This window comes from Ascaphus truei, chromosome 4 (genome assembly GCF_040206685.1).
Source record: "Ascaphus truei isolate aAscTru1 chromosome 4, aAscTru1.hap1, whole genome shotgun sequence".
Lineage (NCBI taxonomy): Eukaryota > Metazoa > Chordata > Amphibia > Anura > Ascaphidae > Ascaphus > Ascaphus truei.
In genome coordinates this window covers 250,029,277-250,052,129 of record NC_134486.1, presented here as the reverse complement: position 1 = coordinate 250,052,129, position 22,853 = coordinate 250,029,277, and the positions used below count along the sequence as shown (strand labels likewise).

The 22,853-nt window shown below is 44.4% G+C and overlaps 1 protein-coding gene across 9 annotated transcripts in view; it reads right to left on the bottom strand.

Annotated features, from left to right (window-relative positions):
- Nucleotides 1-22,853, bottom strand: part of NCOA7 (nuclear receptor coactivator 7) — a 227,631-nt gene that overhangs the window by 96,963 nt on the left and 107,815 nt on the right. For 8 of the 9 annotated variants that reach the window (XM_075597253.1, XM_075597252.1, XM_075597254.1 and 5 more), the window contains one exon: nucleotides 7,304-7,383. In XM_075597253.1, coding sequence (XP_075453368.1) covers nucleotides 7,304-7,383 — 80 coding nt within the window. Of the gene's footprint in view, nucleotides 1-7,303; nucleotides 7,384-12,870; nucleotides 13,109-22,853 lie in introns of those variants that run through there. The other variant, XM_075597250.1, reaches the window with a different exon arrangement.

The window sequence follows — 22,853 nt, the reverse complement described above, 5'->3', positions numbered from 1 at the left end:
CGAAGCACAGTGTTGTCTTCAGTTATAGCCGCTGCACTTGAAGGTGTAATTTGAAGCGGCAGCCACGTCATGTGTACTTCGCCAGCCAATCAAACACACACACACACAGTTTCTTTTTTTTAAATGGCTGACGTGGTCCCGCCTCCAATCGCATCATTCTGTCTGTTGGGGATAAGCACACATCGCTCAGCAGAGGCGCACAGACGCAGACGCGCGGTAGTGTAGCAGCCTGTCTGAACTCAGCCTTAGAAAGATTCATGCAACAATCCCTCCCTGAAGCCTATTGGAAGTTAACATATAATGTTTGTATCTTCCCCCATGAGGATGTGCTGTTTTTTTTTTTTTTCCCTTTTAATGTTTTTTCTAATTGAAAAAAAAATATTGCTTTTTGAAAAATAATTTCTAGTTTGGGAACATTGTAACTTGAATGAATCAAAAGGGAGACCTTCATTTGAACTTCCCAGACACTTAATATGTCAAACGCTCCTAGCAATGGCCACAAAAGATATCTTAACGCAAGTAAAAAAAAAATGATGGCGATCAGCACAGACTGCTGCTTTAAAGCAACATTTTTATTTGCTAGCATATTCAAAATAAAAAGGCTTTCCTTTCTCCTCCGGGTCTGCTTATGATTGTCAGAACGGAGTATTCTAAAATAGTTTGTGCAATGTAGCCTTGTGAACCAATGCAGAAGAGAGGGCTTTTCTAATCATTACACAATCTCTTCCTGATCGGGCCAGATGCATGTGTCCGTAGGCAAACGGTCAATCTACTGCTGTTTTCTTGTGTAAAAGAAAGATGTTGCCATCATTAGTCTAGCAGCTAACTGCGGGGCAAACTTACCCGACAGGAATGTTTTTTTTTTATTTTTTATTTTTTTTTGCACAGAGCACAATGAAAGGAAATGGATTCATTTTAAAAATTGGGCAATTTTCACTTTCAGAATGATTAAGGGCCATGTTTACTAAGCGGTGCGAACATAAAAAAAAAAAAAAACGACACCTTAAAAACTGCACACTTGTGCACACGCCCCCTAACTTACCTTGATGCTGCGTCAAATGACGCCACGGGTTCGTGACGTCACCCGCATCGGCATGACACCACGTCGTCGTCATTTGACGCCGCATTGCCATGGACACGAGTGACGCCGGCAGAGTCAAGGAAAGTAATAGCGTTGCACAGGCCTCACGCGATCCCCCAGCATTAATTTTAATGCCTCGGGGAAGAGTGCGGGGCCCCTGCAAAGGCCCCGCCCCCCCCCCCACACCCCTGAAAAATCTCCTGCCCCGCACTTTGCGCACCGCTGCCTTAAAGCATCGGAAGATGACTTACAGCCCATTAAAGTGAGTGAGCCATAAGTGTTCCGACACTACTTAGTAAACATGGGCCAACATCTTTACCAAGAAAAAGCCTATTGCATGGAAAATGGTGTCATTACTTTTTCATTTGCTGCTAGGTTTAATTAAACACATCCACCAAGTGGAATGTAAAATAAAGTGGCAGCTAAAAACAGTGCAACAAGTACCTTCCTGTATTTGCCGTTTGTATAAAAAAAAAAAAAGGGAAAAGGCAAAAATAAAACAGTGTCCCATCTTTGTTATTTCTGGAAGGGCAGCCACTCTATTTTTGGCTTCCTCCCTTCCTAAATCAGCCCTTCCCTCGCCCAAGTACTTCCCCACCACCTTTCTATGGAAATAGCCACAAAAACAACCCAAGAGAAGCCCCGAGATGAGTCGGTACTTTAGTGCTAGCTAAGAATAGGGTTTTGAACCCTTTTGTGGTAGTGGGCTTTGCCATGCTGGTCCTTCCGGCATTGGAGGGGTTAAGTGTGCAAAAGGCAATTTTTTGTGATGGTACTAAAATTTGCCAAAGTTCGTTTAAAAAAAAACCAAAACAAAAACTAAAAAAAAAAAATATTCCTTGAAAGCTTCAAAAAAGTTAAATCCATTTTCAATGCCAAATGTGCTTCAAAATGTGTTGTTCTCATCTTAAGGCTAAATTACTTAATACAGTTTACTAATCCTCTTTAATTACTTTTCTTTCCTCCTTTCCCCACACCACCCCTGCCCCCCCAGGGAACACATATTGGCAGAGTTTCAAAGCTCATGTGTCCTGCGGGCCAATAGGAAGCTGTGACATCAGATTTGGCCCACGTGACACAGCAGCTGTAAACTTTGCTGACATATATTTGTCTCAACTCTATGCCCAGGACATACTTGAAAACGAGAGGTAACTCTCAATGTATTACTTCCTGGTAAAATATTTTATAAAATAAATAAATATCGGCACCCCCTTTGGGATGTCTGTATCTCAGGGAACAGGTCCCCAGAGCTGAAATGTAGTTCCCCATGTGGAGTAATATCTAACATGGCTGCCGCTACTCAATGCGCAAGCGCAATACTCAGTAATGGCCGCCGGGGTCTCGACTCGGCTGCGCATGCGTGGCAATTAAATATGGCAGCGCCCTCCACCTGGTACTGCCCCGGAGCTCCCTATTGCCAGACTCTCCTCCTGCCGCATGCAGCCACTCCGGAGCTCCCGACACGCCGCCCGCAGACGCATTAGCCTCCCTTTTCCCTGCATCGGAGGGGGGGGGGGAGAGCAGGAGGACACAGCTACACAAGTATGACCTGTTATTCTTCGCATCATTTTTCAATACATTAAACAAGGTAGCCAAAGGCTATACAATCCTAGCTGTGATTTCAACAAAGTCCTAGCCCCTGATCAAGATAAAATCAAAGACAGTTAGGAGCAACAGAAAAAGAGGCACGGACATACAAAGGGTTACGGGAAAATCAACTGACTGACATCTGGAGGGAACTATACCCCACATAAAAAGGCTATACATTTTAAGAGACTGGTCCCAAAGATCTCATCTACGAGGACCCATGATATTTCATGGTCTGATGACGCACCAATAGAATTACGGTGCGCCCAAATTAACCTAGACAGAGCAGGAGCAAACTGGAAACTAAATGAATCAATTATAAAAATCCCTGAGGTGTTTCAGAAGGTTAATACAGAGATCGACCACTTTTTCAGAGCAAATCTAGGTAGTGTGGACTCCCACATCACCCTATAGGAAGCCCATAAGGCCACACTCAGAGGCACCCTTACCAGTATTGCGGCAGGGCGGAAAAGAGAAAGAGGCGAAATTACAGAAACGCCAAGCAACATTTAAAGAGCTCTCTGCCCAACATAAAGGAAACAATAGACATGACACCTTAAAAGAGTTGAACAATGTCAAAATAAAGATAAATATACTCGACCTCCTAGGCTGAGAATTTCATGAGTTGGTCCAAGAAGATTTTTTTGGAAAAAGCGAACAAGCCAGATACCCCTTTAGCTAATAGCATTAAAAACAAACAGGCAAATTATAATATACAGGCAATTCGGTTAAAATCAAGTAATAGGACATCCAACCCTAAATTGATAGTAGAGGAGTTTAAGAAGTACTATGAAAATCTATATAAATGGAGAGATGGTCATCCATTATGTAAATGGGAGTCAGGCTCTGAAAGACTGTCAGACTCGGATCTTGCTAGATTAAGCAGAGAGGAATGAGAAGAGAGGAAAGGGCAACAACAAGATTTCACTTTAGAAGAATTAACACAATTAAGGAACTGAAACCATCCAATGCACCAGGCACCGATTAAGTTTCTAATTTATACAATATTTTTTTTTTTTTATAGATTTGCTAGCCTTCTACACATGTTCAATGCAGTGCTGGCGGGGGCTTCATTCCCAAAGTGGATGCTTCAAGCGTCTATTTCATTAATTTACAAACAAGATAAGGATCCAACCGATGCAAAAGCTATATAGACCAATCTCGTTGATAAACGCAGATATCAAAATCTACTCTAAAATGCTGGCTAATAGACCAAGCCAGGGGTGCACAGGATTTTTTTGGGGGGGCGTGGTGGTTGCAGAGGGCCCACGCTCTTCCCTGAGGCATTAACATTAAATGCTATGCTGGGGGACCGTGCGAGGCCTCTGCAACCTCAACTTACTGGGATTAAGCCGGCTTCTGGTCACGTCATAATGTGGCGGGGGTCATGTGATGCGTCATCATGGTAACGCACGTCAAATGATGCTGCGGGGCGCGAGCACTGGGACGGCACAGAAAAAAAACCACTTTGCACACCCCTGGACTAAGCCATATTCTGCCTAGACTTATCCACCCTGACCAAGTGGAATTTATTAAGGGTAGGCAGGCGGGAGACAATACCAGATGAAATCATTGATCTGATTGAGATAGCTAATACAAAAAAGCCAAGTAATGGTGTGGAGTGTGGACGCCGAAAAAGCTTTTGACAGGATTGATTGGCCATATCTTAATGCTATGCTTGGAGCATTTGGTTTTGGGGGTAGACTATTAAAAGCAAAATCGAGCACTGTATGCCAAACCAGCGGCAAGAGTAACATCAGGGATTTCCATCCGATATTATCCAAATTAAGAGTGGCACAAAACAGGGCTGCCCACTCTCACCCTTGCTATTTGCATTAATCATGGAGCCACTAGCAGCCCAAATTCAGAAGAATTCAGACAGAACAGGAATCCAAATTAACGGCCAAGAACATACGGTGGCTTTATATGCGGATGATATCATTTTGAAGTTATCAAGACCCCCTCACCTCTCTGCCCAACTTGTTCAGTCTTCTGGGGAAATTCAATAAGATATCTGGGTTCAAAAATAATCAATCAAAATCTGAAGCTCTAAATATAAATCTACCCAAGGAAATAGAAAAATTGAGATATAAATTTCAACTTTAATATGGCAGCCCTGTGCCCTTAAATACTTCGGAATTCAGATAACGAATAATTATTAAACCCTTTAAAGAGAAAACTATCCCAAATTACACCGAACCCCGAGAAGAGACATTCAAACCTGGTCCAAATATATCTCGTGGATAGGCAAGATCTATTGTATTAAAATTAACTTACTTCCCCGCATCCTATACCTATTCCAAACTCTTACAGTACTGGGGGTGGGGAAAGATATACTTTCAATGCAATCCCTAATAAAGTTCATTTGGAATTATAATAGACCAAGAGTGAAGAGAAAGATCCTGCAGAGACGAGCATTAGCAGGGAGACTAGTGGTACCTTGCTGATCATACTACAAAGCGGCCCAATTATGGGAAATTGCACAGTGGCATGTGTGTGTCCCTCTTGAGCTTCGGGACCTAAATTTGGTTACCCAAAAGGACCCAAAAGTCCATGCGAGAACAAGCTCATTAGCAGTTTGGGAGGCTTCAAAATTAGGGTGCTCACTGACTTCCAAATACTCTTTAATGACCCCCTTATTGGGACAACCCTGACTTTGCTCCGGGTCGGAATAGTAAGGATTTTCGATTTGGAAACAAAAAAGGTTTTTAAGACTGAAAGATCTGGAGGGTAGAATCAATATGAAAACATTTGAACAAATTAAAAACCAGACAAAAAGACATCCCTGTAACAGGGACTTATCACTGTTTGAGAGAAACTGTCTCTAAATCCAGTAGTGTGCTGGTTAATTGCACACAGGAAATCAACCAGACCACCTAGATGATTAGGACTCTTACAAAAAGCCTGATGTGAGAAACAGGACAGACCAGATATTTCCTTAGCCCACAACTGGGCTGACCTGAGGAAAATATGTCTTGATGCACACAGGACTGTATGCTGACAGCAAGACAAGGGGACAAGACCTCTATACCTTGACACAGAGTGCCACAGCACACAAGGATGTCAACCCAAGAGAACATAGGGGCCGTCCCCTACAGCTACAACAACAGTAACAGATAAAAGACTTTGTTGGACATACATACATACAGCTTAGCTACCCACCCAGTTAGAAAAGGCGGGAGTAAAGGTTTAGTTATTCTCCAAAGTGGAGTAGGCCTTTATTTTGTTGCTTTTTGTATGTTGTGCCTTGTTAAAAGGAACAGTCACAATAAAGCAAGGATTCAATTTCACCCTAATCAGTCTCCATTAAATACTTCTGCACATCTCTTACAATCCTCAATTCAGAATTTTGTTTAGATGCCTACAGATTAGGGCATTCTACAACAAATCTTTGCCCCGTCACGCATGGAGAAATTTCGAAAAGCTCTGTATTTTGTAAACAGACTAGGGGACGAACCTCTCAAATGTACAACTAAGTGACCTGTTCAGGCTCGGAATATTCCCAAAAGCTGCAGTATATGTCCCAATGGGAGTCAGACTTGGGAGAGGTATTAGACAAGGAACAATGGGATGAGATTTTTTTGGCGGTGGCAAAGTGTTAGATTTGCACGACGTTAAAGGAGAACCCATATAAAAATGTTAATGAGATGGTACCTCACCCCACTAAAATGATCAAAATTGATTCCGGGTTATCCACTATTGTGCCCTAAAAAAAAATGTGGAGAAAGAGCGGATCTGCTACATATGCCGTGGTCTTGCCCTCAGGTTGTGCCCCTGTGGGAGCAGATTAGAGATTGGCTACAGATGATCTTGGGCCTCACCATTCCCATGGACACGTGGCTTTTCCTGCTGAACAGACCAGCTCAGGGATTAGCCAGGGTCGATAATAAATTAGTTGCCCCATTTTGCAACAGCAATGAGATAGATGCGAGACCACAGCATTATGGAAGAAATTTTAAATTCCATCTATTACTACAATCGAAATAGATTTTTGGTTCGTCTGCCAGATGGAAAAATTAACCCGTTTAGTTAATGACACTGGCGCTAAATTCCAAAAAGTTTGGCTACTGTGGCTGGCTCAAACAGATATCCCAGGTGTGAACGGTGCCACAGTTCTGCTTTGATTGAAATCAATGCGTTCTCCTTTGACTAAGGGAATCACAGTTTGAGACATTGAAGATTGAGTAAAATGCGATCCTAGTGACGGAAACAGGAGACTGAGAATGCACAGGAGCTAAGGCACTGGAAGGATACAAGGAGTTGACAAAAGATGGATGACCCGTACCAAAAAGAGATAAAAAGAGAAGCTCCGACCCCCATCACCACACCTCCCCCCCCCCCCCTTTCTACCCAACCTTCGGGAATTTTGATGTGTTGTGATTATTTGACATTTGTTGATTTCGGAAAAGTGAGATTGTTATATGTTTAATATGTGCAAACTCAAACACCAAGTTACAAAAAATAAATAATAATGAATAAAATAAATAAAATACTAAATTAAAAAATGGCACTCTGGTACAGCCTGCTGATTTAAAGGGGATCCATTTTTTTTAAAAAAAGGAAGGTTTACGGTGATAAAATCAATGATTTTAAATGATTGCCAACTGAGAAAAGTAGCTTGAGCATGTTACTTACGGTGTATACAATGGTGCCAGGGGGTTTTCGGGTAACCATTTTCTTCTCTTTCTTTTCAATATTTTTTGTTTGATTTTCACCTGAAAAAAAAAAAAAATTATACATATGTCTTTAATTAGAAAGGATTGGGTGATAATACTTTGTAAATAGCTTCATTAAAATATAAAAATCAGCATTAAAGTGAAAATCGGAGTTCGTTGTGTCCTAGGGAAAAAAAAGTGTATGGTTGTCTTTGGGAAAATAAACTTTCCAACTTCACCATGGTCATCAACAGTTAGCGGTTTGACAAATCATGGCATTGTACCTCCCAAGAGAAAGGAAGGGGGGGGAGGGGGAGAAAGAGAGGGTGTGGGAAAAAAACCAAAAAAAACGAACTAGGAATAGACTTCGCAAAATTAAAATGAGTTTCCAAAAGAGCGTTTAGGACAACATTAAAAGACCATAAAACATCTCATAAGAACAATAACAACATTTAAACATGTTGATATTTCTTATGGTACTGAATTTAAAAATATTATAATTTAACAAATGCAATCACTGAGAATTAACCCATTAGACAAATACTATTACAGTAGCTCCCTTTGTTCATAGATTGGACTGCATATTGTATACACCGTACAGTATCCGTAGGCCCAGATCCATAACAGGCTAACATGACCTTATTTCCATCCATACAATTAGGAGTAAAAGAAAGCTAACGCTTCACACTTGTGGATCTGGGCCATAATGCCCTAAAATACAGATAGAGATTCTCCCTCCATGGTCACCTGAGACAGCATGTGAACATATAGGTTTCATGAGCACTGATTAATACATACATGAAGCAATGTAATCAGTGATGCTAAATGGTACTTAGATCAGAGAGGTGGGAAATACAGAGGACCAGATACACAAACCTCAGTTAACGCACTCAACGTGGCGTTAACATTAAAGTCACATCTAGACTAACAGTTTATTATCTGTATGTGAGGACAATAACAACGCCAAGCCAGTGTTTCTCCACAGGGCTTAGTAGGAGCCCTTGGGGCTCCCCAGGCAACCCTAAAGTTTCCCTGCAGTTCAGGTCCTTTGAAAATTGTACCACCGGCAGGAAAGAGGCCCGCATCAGTGTGGGAGAGCCGAGGCCCAGCGGCAACCTGCTGGCCGCCCCCCCCCCCCCCCCGGGGAAATCCAGGGCCGACAGCCCAAGACCATCCCCAAGGATTGATTTCTTTTGTAGCCGTCAATAGTTGTGGCGTTTTAAACCTTGAAGACCTGTCATGCAAACGTTCAGCCCAAAGTTGCAAGATATGCACATGGCGGCTGGTTCAGTTTTCCCCCTTATCAACCACCTTAACTGTTTTTTTCCCCACTAGCCCTTAGGCCTCGCTCAGACAGGCTGCGTTGCGACGTGCGCACGCACGATCGTCGCTCTTTGAGTCTAGTGGATGACAGTTGTCACACTAGAAACTGCTTGTGGCGGCAAACTACAGCGTTGACGCTGCAACATTTTGCCGCCACAACCCAAATTGAAATTTGGGGCTTCAGTCGCGTCACGTGAGCTGGTTCAGCCAATAAAGGCGAACCATCTCTGTGACGTATTAGTTACACCCCCCCGCCACGTCCCCAAATGCCGCGACCCAACTCCAGCAGTTTGAGCACAGATCGCTGGGCTGCAGGAGTGCGCGGTGCAGGCACACGTAGCAGCAGCCGGTGAGCGAGGCCGTACACCACAGTTGAGACACTTTCCTATTCATTTGCTTCTTATGAATACAGCTGTGGGTTGACAACAATAATATTGACTTCTTCAGGGATGCCGGGTCTGGGAACACGACCCTGTCAGCCATGTGACAAACTCAACGGCCGGCTGTAGAAGGCAGCGCCTGTCACTCACCACCGTGTCTTGTGTCCCACAATCACTTGCACTTAAGAGACAGACCACGTCTGATATCCACCATATAGCCTGTTAACCGTTTTGTTGCCACAAAATCCGCAAAAACTGATAAAAATCAGTGAAAATGGGTGTCTTGTCACTAAAGTGTTTTCATTTTAAGCATGGATTTGGTGTTACTCCCAGCAACACATCGTAATAGAACGTTTACAGGTTCTGGGTGGGTGCAACTCCCCAGTTATTGTTGTTTATTTATAAAGCACCAGTGATGTATGTTACATAAACAGCTGACAGATACGCACAGATACAGATATAAAGAGGGCCTTGCTCGTGAGAGCTTACAAATCTTGTGTAGGGGTGCCCAACTCAAATCTTTAAAGCTGCAGTTCAGTCAATATCCTGCATGTGTTTTTTTTAAACAATCAGTTCTGTAGTAAGAAAATACTTTTAGCATTTTCTGTTTTTAAAAAAACAACTTTGAAAGACCAATTTTCTTGTATTCTATTTTAACAGCCATTTGCTAAGGCACTGCCCCTTCATGTCCTGTCACAAGCCCTGGCACACCCCTTTGTCAGCCCTGCCCTCCCTCTAGCACATGTCAGTGCAGGAGTGCTCATGAATATTCATGAGCTTCCACTGAGAGACAGAAGCAGAAGAAAAACAGATCCCTTCACTAATTATGTCACCAAATTTCACCGATCAATACATGGAGAACGAATTGACCTGCAGCTATACAGTTCTTTAGGTAATTAGAGATTGCCCACATGAAACTATTGAAGTAAAAAAAAAAAAAAAAAGACTGAACTGCAGCTTTAAGTACCACCAACAGGTCAAGTTTTCAGGATCTCTCTGCTTCAGCGCAGGTGACTCAGGTGTGGACTGGAGTTGGCCACCCCTGATCTAGAGGGAAGGACAATCTTTAAACAAGATGGTAATGTGGCTGCTCACTGTGGGACAGAGTATCTCAGGTTGGAATATGGCTCAGTCTTATGGCCGATTCCATTATGGTTCAGGGGGTGGGTGGGAAGTGGTAGTGATCACATGATTGCAAAGTCACAGAACATGCAAAAGATAGTCTCCCCTTCCTTATATCTTCTGGTGAGATCTCCCCTAAAAAACAAAAAGTCCATGACATAAGTATCACGTTATGGGGCCCCTGGGATGCCAGACCTCATGGATGTGATAGCCGTGTCATGGGGCAGGCAAAAGCTTTAACACCTATTTCGGGGTCTGGATAGGACAGGAGTAAAACCAAGACATACTTAACTGGATGCAATTGGAAAATAATGTCATGTTCTTGTAGCAGTACGTTGGCGTTAAATCAATGCTAACGAGATGTCGTTTTTGCATACAATTAGCTTTGAGGATACCATGTTAACTCAGGGAACATAAAATCCATTCCTGGTTTAGGTCACATGACTTTATAAACCCGACTTAAAGAAGCAATTGATGCAATATCCTACGTGATTATTTTTTTTTATATATAAAATCAGTTAGTCAGTATTAGATAATACTACTTTTTATAAATCCAACTCAATGTCATGTTTAAAAAGAGTTTTTCATATAATGAGCATCCTTTGATTTGTATAGCAAGTTGTAGCACACTTTCCAGCAGTGCAAGATCTTTGTAACACTTTCCTGGTTGTGATCATTTGTTGTCAGTGTTCCCAGCAGTTTGAGCATCAAACTAACAATAGATAATGTTACCTTAGTAATACAAGAACACATTGTAGTTTCTGAGTTGGGCTGCGTCCATGCTCCCTAAGAACGCGCGGAGGCGTGCGTGGCGCGATCACAATGACTTAAGGCAATGATCGCAGCCATGTGCCGCGCAAGGAATCAGTTACATTTGATTCCACAGCGCGACGGCAAGGTCGTGTGCTGTTCGCCCAATGAGGGAGAACCAGCTCAGTGACGTCACACCCATGTCCCCATCACATCTAACCTGGCCAGAAAACGCTCCCGCTAAATGCGGGTGACGTCGCACGCACTCCTCCACGCAGTCTTCGGCCTCGCTCAGACAGGCCGCATTGCGACGTGCACGCACTATCGTCACTTTCATTTTCGTGGATGACAGTTGTCACACTAGAAACTGCTTCTGGCGGCAAACTACAGTGTTGACGCTGCTACATTTTACCGTCACAACCCAAATTGAAATTTGGGGCAGCAGTCGCGTCACGTGACCTGGTTCAGCCAATAAAGGTGAACCAGCTCTGAACATGTTCATTGCGCCCCGACCCAGCACCTGCAGTTTGAGCGCAGATCGCTGGGTTGCAGGAGCGTGCGGCGGAGGCACGCACGCGCTCTGATGTAGCACCCTGCCTGAGCAAGGCCTTAGGCCTGGGACATAGTGCACAAAACAGTGCTTTCCCTGGCCTTACACAGCGCGCCGTCCGTGGGCTGGCCAGTGACGTCATGGAGCTGGTTCGCCCTCGTGACCAGCCCTGCGCTCCGGCGAGCGCCAAATTTCAAAACTCCATCAGACACACGCTTCCCCAAGCGTGCGGACACGTGCGCGAGCCCCTGCTAAAGCCGCTCTCATTGCGGCTGCAGGGGCTCAGTGCCGAGCAGCAGCACAGCTCAGTGAATAAGCGCTGACCATGCCTGAGGCCTTAGGCGGAGTCCCCGCTGGCGCTGAGCACGCTCATGCTTGGAGAGCACTCCAAGCATTAGCACCGGGTGTCCTGGCATTGACGCACGCGGGGGGGGGAATTGCGGGTAGTTGAGCGCACTAGAAAGTCACTTTTTATTGTTTACATAAAGCACCGAGTGAGAGTTGGCATGTGTACCCGCGTGAGCGGGGACTTACATATCTATATATGCAAGTAACCGCAGCAAGCGCCGCCCGCTGAGCGCGCTCAACGCTAGCGGGGACTCAGCCTTACACGGACTGAAGGATTGATTGAAACTGAAAGGCAGCCATTTAGTGAACCCTGGGAAGCAGGCTCTTTGCTGATTGAGCCAAGGAGATCTGATCAGCAGTTTGGTTAATTAGTTTTCAATAATAATAAAAAAAATGAATGAAGTGCCACATGGATTGCCTCTTTGTTAACAAGCATTTGTTAAGTTATTGCCCTGAGAGAGGGTAGCACTGTGGAGGTTTATTTTTTACCCTACCAAATCCAGACCACTTATATTTTTTTACATTTTTCAAAAATTACCAACCCAGAATACCACTTCAAAAAAAATAATGCATAATGCAACAATTTACTTACACTTATTTTTAAACAACCCCCCTCCCCCCCACCCTTAGTATAACTATTGGATAGTTACCGGCCTTAAATTCAACTTTTTCCACTCACCACCCACTATGTTAATTCCTCTACTGTTTCAAATATCATACATACTGTATTTATCTTTCTGTAATTAAGTCAGATGCTCACAGGTTTAGGATTCCTGTCTTGGTAAACATGCGAGCTGTATTTGAGGCACACCAAATCAACATGACAGTCATCTTAAAAGTGGGGCACAACACAAACAAAATGATAGGAACCCCTCCGGGTTTTTGGTACCTTTACCCAATTGCAGATACTTCTGCCAGCAAATGGGATTAAATTAAAAAGGGCAACAATGGATACCAATCATCTCGCATAAACTATTTACTGTTCCCACAAATAAAGAGCGCATACAACTTTAAGGCAGATCAGCCAGATCAATTATAACTTTTTTTTTAGCAAGCATGGGGCATAACACATACCAACAAAATAATGGGGTAGCTGACTGCAGTCAATGGACCAGGAATAAGACTTTAGAGAGGGCAAGAAGTTCAGGGGATCATCAGGGAGCAGGCCGGGGCTCTCTGTGGCTGGAGCCGGGTCCCCTGCCCCAGAGTACGGTCCCGGCTGCAGGGGATCCTCGCTGCTTGCGGGACACACGCTGCAGAAATCATCCGCATCGTGCACACACTCCACCGCAAACATGTCGCAGCCTCTCCCCAGCGGTGCAGGAAGCTCGTTTGGAAGGTGCTATCCAGAAGCAAGAGTGCAGCTGATCGCTTCTTGTAGTTTTGGAGCAGGGCGCTGGCAGCTGCGCACTGCTCCAAAGTGCTCCCACAGGTGCAGATTTCCTACTAATGGGGTGTCCTGTTTTGGGAGCTGCATGCTAGTTTTCTTCCACCACTGCAAGCTCCAGGAGTAGGGTTGTATGCACGGGGAGGTTAGGCAGCTTTATTGTTTGCAGACCAGTTGAATCCAGACATAGCGGAGGAGGGGGTGGCGGTGCAGTGAAGGGTCTTGCAAGTAATGAGGAAAGAACTCACCCATCCCCCCCCCCCTCACACAGGCAGCCTGCAGGGGCACAGGTCATTGGTGCCTGGAGGAGCAAGGGACACTGCATGGCAACACATACAAGCACAGACCGTGTGAAGGTATGAGCGAGCACTCACCAGGGTTTCTCAACCACTTCTCCAAAAGGGCCAGATCAGAAATCATTTAGAAGTACAATTATTTTAGCATTTTGCAAACATGTATAACATCTGTACTATATTATATATATATATATATATATTAATTAATAATAACAACAACTTACCAGGGGGTTTTATTGAAAAAAAGCTGCCCTTCTGCTTATTTCATACAAGTTGCTTGGTCAGCGGAGAGTCCAAGGGTCACATCAAAGAGCCCTGGTATAGACCTTCACATTGGGACAATGAGCTACTGTACCAAATGGATTTGAGTAGCGAAATCCATCAGTTCAGTTCATTATTCATTAGCTTGCATGGGTGTTAGTGGGTATTATCAGGAAGAAAGTAGATTGAAGTATATAGCCAATTGATTCTTCTCATGTATCTGTGATACCTGACACATAGGAAGTTAAAACTGCACTTTCTAGTATCACCCACACTTTTTTTTTTGTACCCCAGACAAAATCTATGAAAACTTGAATCACTTAAAAAAAAAAAAAAGGTGCAGTACCTTTTAGAACAAATGTGACTTAGGCTTGTTATATACGGGGTGCACGTGGCGTGCGTGGCTCTGACATCACAGCGTCAGGCCGTGCTGTGATTGGCTCGCAGCGCGAAAATACAAATTTCTTGTATTTTACCAGATCTGCCGCACCGACACTCCACAACAGTGCGCGCGCGCCTGAAGTATAGCAACTGCAGGGTCATACGCTGCAATTATCATTGATGCGCGCGAGCACTATTACAGCCCTTAAGTGCAGTGGCAGTATTAATGGGATAAATGAAAATGATTAAGGCTTTCAAAACCTAAATACAATAAACAAGTATAAACTTAACACATTTTTGAAAATGTGAATGTTTTAATTTACAGGGGGTTATTCTGAGAAAAAGATAGCGTCTCGCTGACCTTGTTCATCCCAATAATAAATGAATACAATTTATACATGTACCCTCCATGTCAGAAAAACAATACGCTGTACTTGACATGCAGTAAGGCAAAAAAGCAGAGGCTAAGAGAGCTAACCCGACTCGCATGTCTGAATCGACACATGAAGCATCATATTAATACTATTATTTAATTTAACCCCTGCATGGAACAGGTAGCTTCCTAAAATACATTATGTATGTTTGTATGTATATCTTGATTAATATAGCGCCCACAATGTTACTCCATGCTTTACAAAAGAGACAGTAGAGTACAGGATATTATTATACAAGAAGTGTAACACACAAAATCAGACAATGGGAAAGGAAATCCCTGTCCCGGTGATAGGTTTGCCAAGTGTCCAGTATTTGGTTACTCTGTCCGGTAAAAAAGGACAGATAATACCAGACATGTATGCAGGGGGGGGGGGGGCGGTGACGACGACGACACGTGTGTGTATGCCGGTATTACCTCTCCAGACTTAGGCTGAGTCCATGGTCATCCTGCTGAGGCGCGCAATGAGAGCGGCTTTAGCAGGGGCTCGCGCATACTTGCGGAGGCGTAGTTCTTAATTTTTTTTAGTTTCGGCGCTCACGGGAGCGCAGGGCCGGTCACGTGAGCGGTTCGCCCAATGGGGATGAACCAGCTCCGTGACGTCACTGTCCAGCCCCCTGACGCCCCCGTACTGCCCGCGAACTAAGGCGAGGGAAAGCACTTGCTTTCCCTCAGCCTCGGCGCGCCTCCGCACATCTGGAATCACGATGGACTCAGCCTAAGGCCTCGGCCATGTTTACCGCTTGCTGGCGGAAGCGTGCTGACGCGCGCTCCCGCTCAGCACTGAGCCCCTATAGCCACAATTAGAGCGGCTTTAGTAGGGGCTCACCTACGCTTCCGCAAGCGCGCGGAAGCGTAGGTCTCAGGGGAATTTAAAATTCTCCCGCTTGCCGGCGCGACAGGCCGGTCACGTGAGTGGTTCGCCCAATGAGGGCGAACCAGCTCCGTGAGGTCACTGGCCCGCCCCCGGGCCAGTGACGTGCCCGCCCCCGGCCCGCCCCCTGATGGCTGCTGACAGCGCGTGCGGTAAGCAACCGCAAGGCCAGGGAAAGCACCCGCTTTCCCTGAGCCTCAGCGCGCCTCAGCACGCCAGCAGGGAGCCTGGCCGAGGCCTAAGGCTGAGTCCCCAGTCTTCACTGTGGCACGCGCGCCCGGCGGGGGGGGTGGGGGTGGGGGTGGCGGCACGTGCACAGCGCTAAACCGCGATAGGCTGTCTGAGGGAAGAGGGAAGGTTTGCGACGGGAGGGGGCGTGGCTGTGGGTTTGCGGGGGCATGGCCATGACGTTCTGCGGCTGGTTCGCCCTTATTGGCTGAATTGTCAGCGGGGGCGTGACCACGCCTCCGTCGCAGATGTTGATTTCAAATTCCCCTGCCTCCCTGAAAACCTATCGCGCACCGCTGGGGAAAGGTGCGCGACAAGTTAGGGACTGGGACCGGCCTGACTAGGAGGGCGGGGCTTGATAGCACACGTGCGCTGTAGAAGTGACTGGGGCCGCCCCCTTAGTAACCAATTGTGGGATTTCCCCTGAGCAGGGAGAGCAGGGCTGCTGCTGCTAGGGGGCTGGGCAGCTTCCTCCATCCTGATTGGCTGCTGCTGTGTAATGCAACCAATCAGGAGGAGGTGGCAGGAGCCTGAGGGGTGGGGCCAAAGAGCGCAGGGAAAGCATGGAGCAGAGAGAGGTGTGTCTGTGTGTCTTCTCTGACTGTCCTGTGGGGGTGATAATGACAGGGATGGGGGGATGGGAGAGGATGAAGGGGGGTGAGACTTATCCCTGTTCACAAATGTGCCTCTAATCCAGCAGTGTGGTGGTTAACTGCTTGTAGCAAATTAACTAACACCACCTGCCTGATTACAGGTGGTAGAAAAAGCCTGCCTTTGAGACAGGAAGTGACTCTCTCCTTAGCTCTGACTGAGAGCTGACCCTTGGAGCTGACCAGTCTTGAGCTCTGCACAGCAGAGCTGATTTTCAAGATACAGGGAAAACTACTACACCTGAAGCTGAACCAGGAAGTGAGATTTTCCCTCCAAGAAACAGATAAGACTTTTATTCTTAAGAGACTGCTTATATCTGCTTATTTCATGGTATATGTTTTGGGGCTGCGAGAACTGCTTGACTAAGGGAGATGTGAATGATTGCATAGTGTTTCACTATAAATACTCCCAAGTGAATGGAAGCTTTGTTCCCCCCCTGTGTTTGGATAATTTTCCTGATGAAAAGGAACAGGCACAATAAAGCCTATTATAATTTCACATTATAAAGCCTCCTAATTGTGTACCTCTGTGAACGTCCGTCTACAGACATCTTTTTAGATGGGAAAGGTATACAGGGATATACCAAATAAGTATACATGGGAAGGATGTTGATCCAGGGATTAATCCGATTGCCAATTTTGGGGTCAGGAAGGAATTAATTTCCCCCCTTGTGACAGGGTAAATAAAAGCCACCAGCTATATGCCTGGCAGACATACGTTTAGTCTGCAGTGCAGCAGTGATGAGGTTAACTTCAGCTGGGAAGCTCATGGCAATTAGTTGAATCCCAGCTGCCTAATCAAGGTGTGTTAAAAACCCCAGGATGTGCACACATGCAGTTAGCTGGTCAGGAGACAGGAGTGAGTTACTGAAGAGATTACTGATATAAGGTCTGTTTGCAAAGTACATTTTTGAATGAACTGTTGTGTCCTGCATGCTGAAGAGAACCTGCTTTGTTTGCCATGCTGAAGATAAGCTATTTTGTTGTTTTTTTTGCTGAAGAAAAGCTATTTTGTTTTGTGTGCTGTATGTTTTAAGGCTGAATAAATAAGCCTTGTCAAGACACCCCGCATGTGTCGTTGCATGTACGCTGCAACACCCCTTAATGGGGTTTTTTGTTTGCCTTCCTCTGGATCAATAAGTATAGATATAGGATAAAGTATCTGTTGTCTAAATTTAGCATAGGTTGAACTTGATGGACGGACATCTTTTTTCAACCTCATCTACTATGTAACTATGTAATATAGGGATTTGACCGCTCTCTCCTTCAATTCATGGTGCTGCTTCTCCGGTACTGTACTCAGGGCCTTGCCTTAGGGAAAGGTGGCCGCCTTGGGCCCTGTGCCTTTTGGGGGGCCTGTGCTTGCGGGGCACCCCTTTCCTCCAGCTTACCTCTCTGGTCGGAAGGATCCCGGTACCGACAACGCACGCTCTGTGAGAGGGTTCTAACCTTTTCCGGAGTGGGTCACCTCTTGTAGCGTCGTGTTGCCAGGTTGACAAACTTCAGCTGACGTGTTGCCATGGCATTACGCCATGATGCTGTCGGAGGGCTGCTTGGCAAGGTAAGCCCCTTAATGTTTTACAAGGGGGGCACCACTGCCAGTGTGCTTGCCTTGGGCCCTGCAAAGCCTAAGGCAGCCCTGTAAAAAACCTGTGATCACCAGATATTACAGCACAGTCATAGACCATGAAGTTAAACTGGTGCAAATTGTAGAGATTTTCAGTCTCTTCACTAGAAGTGTCTCTTGATTTTTATCTGCTTTGTACACATGAAGCACTTCCGCCACTATAGACTTAACAAGATATTTTCCCTCATCCATGAACTTCTTTGGGACTGTGTAGAAACCAACATGGCTGCATTTCTGAACTAAGGAACAGGTCCGCAGAGACACCAATTCTGGCACAGAATACTACATTTTGGACGCACTGGCATTGAACATTTGCAAGGATATGATATCTCCATCTGTTGATGTGAACATTAAAGTGGCAAACAGGTATTTTATCACAAGATTTCTCTGTAAATCGATCTTTTTTGCAATTATAGGCTAAAGCTGGTAAATTCCGGGCATTATTGAAATCTCTGCTCTCTGATTGGTTAAAATTCCGGGCATTATCAAATCAGTAATGGCTCGGAATTTTTGGCACCCTGACAAGTTTTTTTAGCCAATCAGCTTTCAGTTCTCATTCACAAAGATTGACATCAGCACACAGACAGAGGAGGTGATTGGACAGGAGGCACCGCAAGGCACTGAGTTCTCCCCCAACCTGCCTGCAGGGAGCTCCACACAGGAGAGTGAGGGGAAAGGTTTGTGTATCTGTTGTGTGTTTTGTGGGTCTAGATGGGGCAGCAGAGTGTTTTATTGGTGTGTGTGTCTGCAGTGTGCGGGTTTACAGGAGGGCTGCAGTGGGTGTGAGGAGGGGGCTTCAGGTTTGTTTTTGTGGATGTAGATGTGGCAGAGCCTGTTTTGTTGGTTTGTGTGTATCTCTGCAGTGTGTTTTGTGGGTGGAGCGGTGCAGATTATTTTCTGTGTGTGTGTCTGCAGTGTGTGGGTTTACAGGGGGGCTGCAGTGGGTGTAGAGGGGGGCTGCTGGTGTGTGTTTTGTGGATATAGAGGGGGCAGCAGTCTGTTTTGTTAGTGTGTCTGCAGTGGTTTTTGTGGGTGAAGAGGGGGGCTGCAGTGTGGGTGTAGGGTGGAGGAGGGGTGCAGTGTGTGTGTCTGCAGTTTTGAGGGTTTACAGGGGGCTGCAGTGTGTGTTTGTGGGTGTAGAGGGGGGCTGCTGTGTGTGTTGTGAGTGTAGAGGGTGGAGGAAAGCTGCATTGTGTTTTGTGGGTGTAGAGGAGGGTGTTTTGTGGGCTGCAGAGTGTGTAGGGGGGACTGCAGTGTGTTTGTGTGTGTGTGTATAGAGGGGGCTGCAGTGTGTGTGTGTGTGTGTGTGTGTATATATAGAGGGGGATGTGTGTATGTACAATTTCCTTTTAATAAACTTGCAGTAAAAACATAAGAATGTAGACAATCATGCTGATAAAAATCAATATGACTACAAAAGTGTATCTTTTATGAAAAAAAAAAAAAAAAAAACAATAAGCCTACTGTACATTTAGCCTATAATAGTTGTCCTGGAACAGGGCTGTTATTTTTCTGTTTTCCTTTGTAGTTTTGACAGCCAGCCTTCTCCATTTTGGATGTAAGCTTTCCCTGCAGCTGTAACTCCCAGTGCATGTGGAACTGCTACATTTTGGTTACATTCCCCTCTCCAGACTGGTTGCCTTGACAACCTCTTTAATCCCCCTAGCTAAGTGGATTTCCCCATACTCCCCTGTCTGTGTTCATAGTTGGCACAGTCCAGTCACTTTTCCTGTGTGACAAAGATTACACACTTCCTTTTCATCCATGCAGGCTGAGTGAGTACTTCTATTTTTACCTACTCCCTTGCAATAGCAATTCGTTTTGACCTTCCCTCTACTACAAAGCACCTTCACTTAGAGAAGCACTCTCTACCCACACTATAACATCTACAAGCACCTTTTATTTCTGTGACTCCCTCAATAAAGTTAAGAAAAGACAAAAGGACTTGTTGTGCTTTCAAATAGGGATGAGTTCAGCTGTCTGGCTTCATTTATATCCTGCATATAACCCTGGGGCTCCAGAATAATAGTAATAATCCCCTCAGAACAGGGCATTACTGGCCAATAATGCCCTGGCTGGGTTAAAGTACCTTGGCTTTGCCTCAGGTCTTCAACTCTTCTAGCCAGAGCATTATTGGCCAGTAATGCCCTGTTCTGAGGGGATTATTATTTAAATAATACAAGTGTTATTTATCAATCAAAAGCGAAGATGATCACTATGGTTTTACAAAAACATAATTGTAAAACCAAACAAGATGTAGAGAGAGCTTAGATCAAGACAAACATTTGAAACTTTGTAGTGGAGGTGAATATAACATTTTCCTGTTGTCAAAACTTTTCATATATTTCACATCATTTTGAGGTCAATTGACCACATTTGTATTTGCTGTGGCACTAATAAAGATACTAATACAAGGTGTGAGACATTTGTATGTAGTTTACATTACCATTTCCGGTTAAAGCTTGCTTAATGAGCACACGCACAAAGTTATCACTACTCTGATCAACACCTTCCAGTTTGTTATAGGGGTGATGTGCTGTTTTCCCAATAGCTACAAATGCATAGTTGAAGACGTGCACAGGGAATATGGTGATGTCAGCACGTGCAAAGGTGGGGTGTCAGTAATCTCAGTTTACAATGCATGTTGACTCCACCAATCACCTGGCATAACATTAGTGTGCACAACAAATGGCTCAAATGGGTTGGAAGTCAATTTAGCAATGCTCAAACATGAGCAGAAATGTCACAGTTCCATTAACAATTTGCAGTTTTGCCAAAGCCTTTCTAGGGCCAGATCCTGTAATAGGGCTTTTCTTGGAGAGAAACAAAGAGCATCTTCTTTACTAGAGTATCCATTGGCTTATATACCACCCAAATCACACCTCTATACAACATACAGAGAGGTGCCTGCCAATACCTGAGATACTCGGGCAATATGCTACACAACAGCTGTAATTAACTGCAAAGTTTTTCTTAATACATAGCTCAACCCTATGCTGTGTTCTAGTATAGCAAATAATCCCCAATAAGTCTTGATCAAGTGAATATTTGTAGGTTAGCCCAAAACGTGCTTGACAAGTCTAGGAATTCATTGATAGTCATGTACATCCATCCATCACATTCCAAGGGAAACAAAGACTTTCCTTTTTTGCCTAGGTTGAGTGGGTATATTTCATATATTTATCCTGTCATCTGCATTTTTGTGGGTGTCTTTATTTAGTTTTCTTGGTTATCAGTGAGTGTCACCATCGTACTGTTCTATGGCTGTTTACTGTGACACTATCTATACTTAAGCGCCAGTCCTGGTTATTTCTTTGCCATTGATAGTCATGTATCTGGATACTAACTCATGTTCTTCTGGGGGATTGCTACTTTAAAGAAGAGGTGTGAAGCACATGAAATTAATGCCAGTAAGAATGTTGCTTTCAGTAATGTTAATTAAAGACGATTAGTAAGCTGTGCCCAAGTACTTTAGCCGTCTTAAGGTAGAACAACAAATATGAAACATGTTTGGCATTGAAAACTGACTTGAGCAGCCAAGATATTTTAAAGCTTTCCAGGTACAGTTTTTCAATGGTTGATCTTCAACTATTGATGCCCATCCCCCTAAATCTTAATAATACAATAAACCAGCGTTCCATATTATTGCATATTGTTTTACAGCACAAAAATCGGACATGCAAGACTTTGGTAATGAAGAGAAACAATACAAAAACAAAACTCAATAAGAAATTAAAGTCAAGGTGGTCTCCAAAATAAAGATGTGCAAATGTGTCCCCAGGTGGTAAGCAATTTTGTCTTGTATATTTTTGGGGAATTTCGCCAAAGTTGCAAAATGTTGCATTTCTTCGAACATAAGCGAAAATTTGGCAAAAATCTCCCCGTCCCATAAACAATTTACACTTTGTCCAAAGCCCTTTTGGGATAAAATCTTCTATTTAGAAGTGTACCCATTGGCTTACATACCTCCCAAAACACACATCTATACAACATCTGAATACCTGTCAACACCTAAGACACCTGGGAAATATGCTAATTTAAATATATAACCTTATTTCCCAGGTATCTCAGATGTGTTCACAGGCATCTTTCCACATGTCGTATAGATCAGGGGTACACAAACTTTTTCCTCTGTGACCCCCTGCCTGCTCGCCTCCCCCCCTTACCTTGTCTCCAGAGCTTCATTAATTTAAATGCCTTGGGGAAGAGCGCGGGGCCTCTGTAAGCGCAGCGCCCCCCCAGTTTGCGCACCCCTTGTGTAGATGAGTGTTTTGGGAGGTATATGTAACAATTATTTTAGGTGAGAATTAATTGATTTCAGAAAAAAACTGTTCTGCTAGTTGCTCAACAGGTGACCTCCTGAAAATAGCTGCCCAGTTCAGCACATGGTCTGTGGCTTAAAGACAATACATAAGAATAGAGTCTGGTTACATATCTAGGACAATGGATTAAAAGTGGCTTTTCAGATTCCCTACATTGTTGTCCTCTTTTTCTAAGAACAAAATAATAATAATAATTAAAAAAAAAAAAAAAACAGTGTTATGCTTGTAATCCTATTAAAAAGCTACACGTTCAACAGAAGCGGAATGCAAAACGGATCAACTGTGATCCAAATCTGAGGTGAGAAGCTTGAGGCTCGTTATATACTGTGTGCGGCTGTGCGCGCGTGCCTGTGCGAAGGCGCGTGCACGTGCCGCACACTTTTTGTGTGCACACTGTGCGCGAGACTGTGTGTATGTATGTGTGTGTGTGTGTGTTTAAATAAGTTTTGAAATAAATGAATACTTTAATAATTTTTTCATTAACATTGTACATATACATACATTTCAGCGGCGGTAGCGGCGTGAATTCTTTATTTTCTCCATCTTCCCCCCCCCCCGTCAGCCTGTTCCACGCTCCCTGCCGTGCGTGGCACCATTA